Source organism: Rhipicephalus microplus, chromosome X, assembly GCF_043290135.1.
Source record: "Rhipicephalus microplus isolate Deutch F79 chromosome X, USDA_Rmic, whole genome shotgun sequence".
Classification (NCBI taxonomy): domain Eukaryota; kingdom Metazoa; phylum Arthropoda; class Arachnida; order Ixodida; family Ixodidae; genus Rhipicephalus; species Rhipicephalus microplus.
This window is the reverse complement of record NC_134710.1, coordinates 489,199,910-489,210,979: the sequence shown is the minus strand read 5'-3', so window position 1 is coordinate 489,210,979 and position 11,070 is coordinate 489,199,910. Positions and strand designations below refer to the sequence as shown.

At 45.4% G+C, this 11,070-nt stretch overlaps 1 protein-coding gene across 1 annotated transcript; it reads right to left on the bottom strand.

Moving 5' to 3' along the window:
- Positions 1-2,777: 2,777 nt before the first annotated feature.
- LOC119161655 (uncharacterized) lies at positions 2,778-5,589 on the bottom strand. The gene is made up of 4 exons (XM_075876374.1): positions 5,493-5,589; positions 4,377-4,550; positions 4,089-4,285; positions 2,778-3,648 (listed from the first exon to the last, which is right to left on the bottom strand). Exons 1-3 carry the CDS (start codon positions 5,514-5,516, stop codon positions 4,118-4,120), a joined length of 366 nt encoding a protein of 121 aa, XP_075732489.1. The 5' UTR covers positions 5,517-5,589; the 3' UTR covers positions 2,778-3,648; positions 4,089-4,117.
- Between the last annotated feature and the right edge of the window lie 5,481 nt (positions 5,590-11,070).

Below are 11,070 nucleotides of genomic sequence, written 5' to 3'. Positions count from 1 at the left end.
CGCCGCGGTGGTCTAGTGGCTAAGGTACTCGGCTGCTGACCCGCAGGTCGCGGGATTGAATCCTGGCTGCGGCGACTGCATTTCCGAAGCAGGCGAAAATGTTGTAGGCCCGTGTGCTCAGATTTGGGTGCACGTTAAAGAACCCTAGGTGGTCGAAATTTCCGGAGTCCTCCACTACGGCGTCTCTCATATACATATGGTGGTTTTGGGACGTTAAACCCCACAAATCAATAAGAAGCTGCATATGCCAAAGGATGTCGCCAGCTTGCTCGATTATTCACGTTGCAACACCAAAGTCATTAGAAACATCGTCACAATAAACCGACTACTGCTAAATACTTTGACGCCGGCACATTGGTCTGGTAGTTGGTTTCATATACTACCGCATGACTGTCCCACTAGCTCTTTTCGAAGCACTGTGGCTCTTATTGGATTCTGCAAGAAACTTCCACTCAGCTCCCTCAAGAAGCCACTAGACACGTTTTCGGAAAAGCATCGCCGTGGACAACAAATTGTGCACATTTCCAGGCTCAAACAGTACTGCGATCCCACTGTGTGCTCTAGCCCTTCGGTCGCCAGGATGGCTCACTTATTGCCCGGGGTAGATTGCAATAAAGGTAAAGGATATACCGCTTAAGTATTTAAAATAGTAGACACGTGGCTTGACCAAGTAAGAAGAGGACGACGACGAGCGATAGCTCTCCATGGGGTTAGGTAGCCTTTGCAGCTCTGCTGTCTAGTTTCGCCGGAAAACTTGAACCGAGATCTTGTTTCGCCATTACCACGAGCCTGCCTTCGGACACGTGTACTTCGGTGGCTACTATATCTTAACTAGCTTCCGGTTCCCCTCCTTTCTTCGTAAGAAACGGACAACAGCGCCATCTACTTTCACTACGTCATCGCAACTGCCAATGAAAGATCCACTGCAGAACTTCAGCTTCAATGGGAGCGGCAGACCGGGCAATGGCATGTGGTCATGGAACCCCCCCTTCTTTACTTCATGCAGGCTCTGCTGTTTAGTTTTGCTGGAAAGCTTGCACCAAGATATTCTTTCTCTATTACCACCAGTCTGCGTTCTGATACGTGTACCTCAGAGGCACTGCATCTCAACCGGCTTCCGGTTCCCCTCCTTCGTGAAAAACGGACGACAGCACCTTATACTGCGACTACGTCAACGGAACTACTAATAAAAGATCCACTGCAGAACTTCAGCTTCAGTGGGAGCGGCAGACCGGTAAACAGCATGTGGTCATGACACCCCCTTGGTTGCTTCATGAGGGCTCTTCTGTCTCTTTTCGCCGGAAAGCTTGAACCGAGATGTTGCTTTGCCGTTAACATTAGTCAGCCTTCTGACATGTATACTACACCGGCTACTGTAACTGATTTCCGGTTTCCGTCTTTTCTTTGTTAAAAAACGGACGACAGCGCCATCTATTCTGACTATATCTGCAGAACTGCCGATAAAAGATCCCCTGCAAAACTTCAGATTCAGTGGGAGCAGCAGGCCAGCCAGCGGCATGTGGTCATGAAACCCCTTTTTTGTTTCATTCAGGCTCTGCTGCTTAGTTTCGCCGGAAAGCTTGAACCGAGATCATGCTTGCCATTACCATTAGCCTGCCTTCTGACACGTGTACTTAGTGGCTACTGTATCTCAACTGGCTTCAGGTTCCCCTCCTTTCTTCGTAAAAAACGAACGATAGCGCCAGCTATTCTGTATACGTCATCAGAACTGCCTATAAAAGATCCACTGGAGAATTCCAGATTCAGTGGGAGCGGCAGACCAGCCAGCCGCATGTGCTCATGAAGCCACCTTCTTTGCTTCATGCAGGCTCTGCCAACGTTACTAGAACCAGGTTAGTTTCGCAGCTCTCCGTAGGAGCGTGCTCTCTGAAGTGGCCGCGGTGGCCGACGCGAGAACTAGTGCCGCTGCTGTGCCATTTTGCTTCAAGCTGCGCGCGTCGTCTGCTGCAGCGCGAATGATCCGCGTTGTCGTTGCGGCTCTCGCCGGTCGTGAGATTCGCCATTCACACTTGCGCAGTAAACTCAACTGCTTCAAAAACCAAAATTTGTAAAACAATTGCTCCATAATCACCGCTAAAATTCAGGAGCCTTTCCCAATCGGGGAACTTATTTTTATTTGTTTATTTCTTTATATACTTATTTATTTAGCGGCCGTCCACGGAACGCTGTTTTGGGGTGGAATCTGCTGGGCCTTAGAAGCGTGTGTTGGACGGTAGTTGGTAAGACAAGATTAGAAAAATAAACTGCGCTAAAGACGCGACACCAGAATAGAAGTACACAGGACCAGTTGTTAGTCTGCAATCGTCCGGAGTACTTCTATTCTAGTGACTCGTCTTTAGCACAGTTTATTTTTCTAATCGGCTGGGAATCTTTCAAATTATTTCCAGCACTCACCGGCCTGTAAAACGGCCCAACTAAAGGGCCACTTGGCTATCATGGAAACACTGTTCAAAAATCCAGTTTTCTCTAAGTCGCAATTTTCCTGGAATGCGTAGTTATTAGCCCTCTTTCTCGCGATAGAGTTCTATCGTGAGAGCAATTGGAGAGTGTAGTTACCAGCCATCTCTCTCGCATACCTTAGCTGGTTATTGCCGCGTACTCGCTACTTCCCTGGCTATTTCCTTGTCACGAAGGGCGTGCGGTTAGCACAGAGCACAAAGCTTTCAAGAAAAGAAGACATGCAAGACAGATAGCGATTATTGATGCGCAACTGTATTAATCCTATATGAGTTTTTTTTTCGAGTACGTTTGGGAATAAAAACAAAAAAGATTAAAAAGAGAAAGAACAGCATGCCCTGCTTGGCTTACATTCTTTATTGTGCATTGCACGATCATCGAAGAAATGCTTACGATTTATAGGAGTTTTGCCTTCTTTCTTGCCGACTGCACTCGTTCAGATACGAGCATTTCACTATTATTCTTTTTTGAATATAAATACAGCCTCATGATAACATAAAACTTGGTGACTTCAGCTGTGACCTCCTGAAAGTGAACCGCGCAGCCGACGACAGGCAAAGAAGCTTCCTCTAAGTGCTCCAATATTGTCCAAAACAAGTCACCAAACACAGGGTGGCTGTCAAGTGTTTAGCGAATGATGCTTTCAACTTTCTTTATGAAAGTGTAGAGCAGGAGCGATGGCTGATGAAGGCATCCTGACTTGAATTCCCTTATCTCTGTTAGGCAAGCTGGAGAGAAGTCGGTTTTCTTTTTTTCGTGTGCTTCAGCATCCGCCGTGAGGATGTCGAGACATTGCCTGCAGGCTACAGTCTTTGTAACCTTTTTGAGCGTATATCCAGCAAGATGATAAACAACCATTTCTTGCGTACCTGGGTTCTCGCGGTAATGCTCATCTAGTTCATCACTGTTACCCTCGGAAGCAGCGATGCCAAAGAGCTTCTAGTGGAGCTTTGCCTCAACAGCACGTTTGATTTCTGCAGCTGCTTTTGCTTTTTCCCCAAGACTTTCGTGCAGAGATACGAGCACAATGTCAGCTTGACCGGAGCAGTTTCCTTTGACAGCATTCTTCACGGGAGTGAACAGGGATAGAAGCCTGTAAATCTGGCTGAACGGAACGATTGTCGGATGATCATCATCACCATGGAACGAGCGAACAACACCAAAGATTCTCTGAAAAAAAAAGGGGGGGCAGGAGATTAAAACAGCTAGAAGCACCCTTTTTGCCAACGTTACTAGAAGAGGTTCTAGTAACGTTGCTCTTTACTGCAGCTCCTAGCGTTTTCTGCAGCTCCTATCTCCCTTATGTACGCTATAGTTAATATTGTGATAGCTATAACAAAATATTATTGCGATTCCTATAATATTAAGCTCAAATCAGTTGGGTCTTCCCATGTTAATTTCTAAAATTAATTCTTGCTAAATATGTCCATAGTCAGGACTCGCGCACACACCTATAATATTCAAGACATTAGCGAGAAAAGCGGTAAGTTTATATAAAAATTATGCAGCACTTCAGTTGGATAGTAACTATATTATTAAGCATTCGTGCTGATATTTATGCACAATATCTTAGTTACTTATGTGAAGATAATCACAACAATGCTCGATACCTCAAGCGGATCCTGATTTAGCTTTGCCGTCAAGATGTAGGGAATGCCGGCTTTGTGAAGTCCATCGATAATATCGAGACCCGACATGAGCGTAACACGGAGAGATTCAGTAGTTTGCCGGGATGCAAAGAGGAGCATGTTTCGTTCACGGTGGTTTTCTCCGTCAAGTTCAGCAGTTCCAGGAATCCTTGGATTATCTGCATAACAAAATTGAAATCGCAGAGCTGAACTACTGTAAAAAAAATAACGGCACCTAATTCTATTTGAAATGTTGGGGCAAGAGCCCACCTGTATTTCCGGAGACCCCTTACGTATGCCTTCAGCAGGATGCTCGGCGTTGAGGGCATCAAAGACGTCATTAAATATTCTTGTGAACGCCTCCGTCCCCACAGAGTCTTCTAGTCCTTCCACTCCTTCTTCCCTGTACATCTTTAGGCCAATCGCAGTACTCCGGCTGAAGAGCTGCGTTGAAAAATAAGTGCGAAGGTAATGTCAGAGCGCTCAGCGCAATCAGCTGAAAAATACAATATAAATATTTTTTACATGTTGCCACGCTAGTTTCTTTTTGTATTTTTTGTAATCGCACCTGTTACTCCTGTAAACACTCTCTCGCGAACGCCGACCTAGAATTTTGATCATTCCGGATTATTTTACATTTTTTTGATAAGCTTGAACGCGCTACGTGAACAGTACAGTACATTGTGCAACTAACGCCACCATCAACGATAAGGATAGAATTTTCTTTGCCGCATCTGTAAGTGCGGCATCGTATTTATGAATGCAATAATCTGGTCAGCCTTAACAATGACTATAGGTTACCGCCGGCAGACGGCTGTGGTTGCCGCTATCAGTGCACAACTTGTACTTTGACTGTAAAAACTAAAGCCTTAAATGACTTACAAAACACGAAAATTGACCGTCAGCACCGGCGTCCCACATTGGTGGCCTCAACATGATTGATGTAAAGAATCATAATCACGTGATGACGTCACAATGAGACGTTACCATCGCGTCACAGATGTGACGTAATCGTGACGTCAGTATTAAGTTGCCATCGCGTCGTGCAACGTGATGTCTTATGATAATGTCATCACATACCACGGTCGCTTTGCATTACCTCCGTGGTGGGTGGGCCGATACGGAGGCAATGCAAAACCAGCAGAGGTACAGGAAGTTTTCAATAGCTTCAATTTCGAGGGCCGTGAAAAGACCACGTTAGGTGCAGAAAGCATTCAGATGGGCAGAGAGAGTATCAATACTCTCAATGGGAAGAAAAAGAAGATGGCGTTCGCCTTTCCGTTCCCGAACACATTGAGCCCAATAAAGAGCTTTTAATAGCCCGACTGCCGTCTTTTTTCTATCGCGACCACGTGACAATATTTAGGCATGCACAGTGAAGCTCACCTGTGCTGCAAGTCGAACAGACATCTTCAGCAGGTTTGATGGATCAACGTGTGCTGCAGTTAGCTTGGGAACGACCTTCAAGTGGTTATTTTTTTCAGTCTAGTAAATAATTTGGTAATGTTTGAAGTTATTGTGGTTACCTCAAGCCTGAAAATAAAAATATAATGCAGATCAATGTCACAAAACCATATTTTATGGCAATTTATGAGGTAAACGGTGACGGGTTCTTACCTGACCATACTTGTGCTTGGGCAGATGGTTTCGGACACATTTTAAGGCGTGTGGAACATCACATAGAAAATGCAGAAAGTTCCCTTCAGCCAGACATGGGTGTGGGATCTTGTGACAAGGTGATTCTACGCTTCCACTGACACCGAGCTGCTGCCACATTGACCTGTTATTCCCGGCTCCGTCACTTACAACAGCAATAACTGTCGCGCCGTGCTTGCGAAGTTGGATCACTGCTTCCAAAACAAGTTGAGCCAAAATTTTGCCGGGTGCAGCGCCTTTAGTCGCAAAAGTAGCAATTGGCTGAACCCATCCCTCAAACATCGGCACAAACATAAGGACAAGGGCATGGTCCGCAAGCTGATTTGTCCCTTCCTTTCACAGCCCGTCATAGTCAACAAACCCATCAATTTTATTGCTTGACTTATTGAAGTCGTAGGCCTGTCGCAACTTAATCTCATCGAGAATTAGTGAGCCGAATCTCTTATTGTCAGTCTTCTTGTCGAACTGCTTGGCGATAGCCTCCAAACAAATAGGATTAAAGCCGTATTTGCATGGTATACCTTTTAGTATTTGAGTCAGGCGGCTCATCGAGGGAAGAGGTAACATCTTCATGTCACTTATCAGTTTATATGCTCGTGGGCTTGCAATTCGCAACATTAGGCAATTAAGAATCCAGTCGGCCTTATAGCGCATGCCACAGGCTGCTTTCACTTTCAGCTGCTTCAGCGATGGCATGAATGACAGCCTTTGCAAAGAAGGAAGCTCAGAAAGGGCATCTTCGATTCCCTCATTCGAAACTGTGCAAAGCTTTTGCTTAAGAGCCAGGATCTCCTCATTTTTCTTCCTTTTTGCGGCAGCCGCACGGGCGAACTTCTTTGAGAGGTTGCGAACCTTTTTTGTTCTGGTTTTCAGCAGCTTTGCAGGCTTTCTAGCTCGCAATTGTCTCCGTAGGCACAGGCAGCGAAAGCAACTGGGCCGCTTTGTAAACACTGTGCAGTGTTTGCGATGAACAGTAACAGTTGTCGGCACATTCTCGGCTGTTGTTATGCCTCCACAGATGTTCAGGCCGTCTATCTCCTTTAATACACTTTCCAAATGGGCAACAGTGGTCAGAGTTCGCAACAGCTGCTTGTGCACTTTGTTGTAGCCGTTAATAGTGCAGCTTCCATCTCGTTCTACAATAACAGTTTTTTGTACTAGCAGTTCTCCTGCCACAAGATTTCTGCAGTAAAAAACACCGCACGTCATCCCTGACACAGCGTCATCGATTATTTCTTGCCGCCAATGCGCGGAAAGCAATGAGACGTTCATCGCTTCATTGAGCGCGAACGGTGCAGCTGACGTGCCGTCTGAGATACTCGGAGATGCATCGTCGCAAGAATCACTCGACTGATTCCATGATGGCCCTCTGTCATCTTCTGCCATGAGGCATGTCATCCCTGCCCGTTTTTTTGGTGAGCTCCTTGTCCTTTTCGTCACTTTTAGCTTCGAGATGCGCTCTGGCAGACCCGGAAAAAGGCGAGGTAATGCTCCTGGTGCTAGCGCCCATTTCCCACGAGGTAGAAATACCTCATTTCCATTTATAATGTGCTTATAATATTTGACAATATCGTCAACCTCAAAATGTCGCTCACATATCTTCGACTTGTAAGTGAGCCTCCTATCCTTGTGGCGCAGCACCTGTTCCCACTTTTTAAACTCATCGGGATCCCGGGGTAGTTCGAAGAAATGGTGATCGCTGTCATTTCTGTAGCCGCTTTTGCAGCCCGGCGCAAAACAAGAAGGCATTGTTCATTGGCGTCACTTGTCACATGTTAATACTCTTTCGTAAGAGATGAAAGATCACTAAACAATGGCGTGAAAAAGCAAGTTAGTGCCGAACACGTGTTCATATTAAGAGAAAATAGGCGCACAAAAAGACGAAGACAAAGAAGAGAACCACACACAGCGCTGCACTCACAACTGAAAGTTTAATCCGAGCAACAAGAACTTAAAAAGAAAAAGCCGCGCATGACAAGTGAGGTACAACGAGAATAAATGATACGCTCATCAATAAAAGTGAACTCTTTTTTGTGCAATGTAACCGAGGTCTGGCTTACGCAAGCATCACGTGACTTGTTAATATGATAGGCTTCAGACACCTCACGGGAGAATTGATCGTGGTGCTTAAAAATATTAACAGTGTTAGACAGATCAGGTGTGCACCCACACGTGGCACAATGCGAAGCCAAATGGGAAGGCATGCCGTTATCCAAAGAGAGATAGTGCTCCCGCAAACTGTTATTAACACAGCGGCCCGTCTGTCCCACATAATGAAGGCCACAAGATAAAGGAATGCGGTACACCACCCCCACAGCACAAGGCACATACTTATTTCTATGGTTTACGGCACATTTCTTTACAAACGTGTTGTCGTGTCTGAGCGGTAACACGTGGTTTCTATACGCGCGGCGCGGCGCGTGAAGCAAAACGGAACAGCAGCGCCATTAGTTCACGCGTCAGCCGCTTGTGCCGGCGCGCGCGCGGAGCTGCGAAACTGACCTGGTTCTAGTAACGTTGGGCTCTGCTGTTTAGTTTAGCCGGAAAGCTTGAACCGAGATTGCTTTGCCGTTGCCATCAGTGTGCCTTCTGACCGGTTACTTCAGTGGCTACTCTATCTCAACTGGCTTCTGGTTCCCCTCCTTTCTTCGTAAAAAACGGACAACAGCGCCATCTACTCTGGCTACGTCGTCGGAACTGCCTATAAAAGATTCACTGCAAAACATCAGATTCAGTGGAAGGAACTGACCTGGTTCTAGTAACGTTGGGCTCTGCTGTTTAGTTTAGCCGAAAAGCTTGAACCGAGATTGCTTTGCCGTTGCCATCAGTGTGCCTTCTGACCGGTTACTTCAGTGGCTACTCTATCTCAACTGGCTTCTGGTTCCCCTCCTTTCTTCGTAAAAAATGGACAACAGCGCCATCTACTCTGGCTACGTCGTCGGAACTGCCTATAAAAGATTCACAGCAAAACATCAGATTCAGTGGAAGCGGCAGATCGGAAAGCGGCATCTGGTCGTGAAACCCTTTGTTTGCTTCAAACAGGCTTTGCTGTGTAGTGTCGCCACAAATTTGAACCGAGGTTCTCCTTCGCCATTATAACGAGTTCTGCCTTCTGACACGTGTACTTCAGTCGCTTCTGTATCTCAACTGGCTTCCGGTTCCCATCCCTCTTTTCGTAAAATACGGCAAAAAGCGCCATCTATTCTGACTACGTCAATGGACCTGCCTATAGAAAATTCACTGCAAAACTTCAGATGCAGTGTGAGCTGCAGACAGGGCAGCGACATGGGTTCGTGAAACCCGCTTCTAAAGTTCATCCGGGCACTTCTGTTTAGTTTCGCCGGAAAGCTTGCACCAAGAGGTTGCTTTGCCATTATCATTAGTCAGCCTTCCGACACGTGTACTACAGTGGCTACTGTATCTTCACTGATTTTTGGTTCCCCTCCTTACTTTGTTAAAGATGGACGACAGCGCCATCTATTCTGACTATATCATCGGATCTGCCTATAAAAGATCCACTGCAAAACTTGAGATTGAGTGGGAGTGGCAGACCAGCCAGCGACGTGTGGTTAAGAAGCCACCTATTTTGCTTCATGCAGGCTCTGCTGTTTAATTTCACCGGAAGTTTGAACCGAGATCTTGCTCGCCATTACCATACTATGCCTTCTGACACGTGTACATCAGCGGCTACTGTATATCAACGGGCTTCTGGTTACCCTCCTTCCTTCGTAAAAAAACGGACAATAGCGCCATCTACATTGACTACGTCATTGAAACTGCCTATAAAAGATTCGCTTCAAAACTTCAGATGCAGTGGAAGCGGCAGACAGGGCAGCGGCATGGGGTCATGAAACCCTCTTCTAAAATTCATGCAAGCTGTGCTGTTTAGTTTCACCGGAAAATTTGAACCGAGATCTTGCTTCGCCATTACCACGTGTCTGCCTTCGGACAAGTGTACTTCAGCGGCTACTGCATCTCAACTAGCTTTCTTTTCCCCTTCTTTCTTCGTGAAACAATGGACGACATCACCATTTACTCTTACTGCGTCTACAGATCTGGCAATGCAAGATCCAATGCAGAACTTCAGCTTCAGAGGGAGTTGCAGACCGAGCAAAGGCTTGTGGTCATGGAACCCTCTTTTTTGCTTCTTGCAGGCTCTGCTGTTTAGTTTCGCCGGAAAGCTTTAACCGAGATCTTCTTTCACCATTACCACGAGTCTTCGTTCTGATACGTGTACTTCAGTGGGTACTGTATCTGAACTTACTTGCGGTTCCTCTCCTTCGTAAACAACGGATGACAGCACCATATACTCTGACTACATCTACAAAACTGCTAATAAAAGATCCACTGCAGAACTTCAGCTTCAGTGGGAGCGGCGGACCGGGAAACGGCATGTTGTCATGAAACCCCCTTGTTTGCTTCATGCAGGCTTTTTTTTATTTTATTCATACTGTTTGCATACATGCCGAAACAGGAGTTGCTCATCTGGGCACACAAATTTCAAAAGTCAATGCAAAAGTATAACTTCTCACAATTTGACACAAAGAAAGCAAAATCAATGCAAAAAAATAAATAAAAATCCAACATTCAATGCGCATCCTGCAGCATAACACGGCAGAACACAGGTGAGCAAGCGAGTGCCTTATCACAGCTCAGTTCAACATTTGAAACTCACGTTCAAAATCTTTAACATTGTTACACAGTTCAACGTCATTCCGTAACTTATTCCATGTGTCAATAGCAGATACAATAAAACAATTCCTGAACAATTTCGTGTTATGCTTCAGAGGTTTAAAATGTTTGGTGTGCTTTGTCCGCGAATGCGACGTGTCTAGAGTGAAAACTTTTGTTATCTCTGTTTTGTAGATACCGCTAGATATCTGAAAAAAAATTTCATGCTGTTAATATTCATTCTTTCGTGCAATGTAAGAATATGATCCCAAGCTCTTAGACTTGTTACAGACTGCGTTCTTCAGTAGGAATTAAAAATAAATCTTAAGGATCTATTGTGAACCTGTCCACATTTAGCGATATTATTTTGCGTATATGGCTCCCATATCGGTCATGCATACTCCAGCAACGGAAGTACTGTTGTTTTATAAGCTATAAGTTTTACTTCAGTTGTCACGTCACCAAGCCTCCGACGAAGCATCCAAAGTTTTTTTTTTGCAGTTTATCACAGATATAATCTATATGTCTATATGGCGGTTTAAGTTCAAGCAATCTGTGGCGTAAACACCCAGGTATTTATAATCTGACACACGGCACAGTGGTTCGTCATTTTTGACGTAACAAAATAAGAGAGGCT

Excerpts from the sequence above, each read along its gene's own strand:
- LOC119161655 (XM_075876374.1), bottom strand. The coding sequence starts at position 5,516 with ATGTCTGTTCGACTTGCAGCACAG. Across the intron at positions 4,551-5,492 it reads CTGTTCGACTTGCAGCACAG|CTCTTCAGCCGGAGTACTGC; the intron begins GTGAGCTTCACT and ends TTTTCAACGCAG. Across the intron at positions 4,286-4,376 it reads AGGGGTCTCCGGAAATACAG|ATAATCCAAGGATTCCTGGA; the intron begins GTGGGCTCTTGC and ends TTTGTTATGCAG.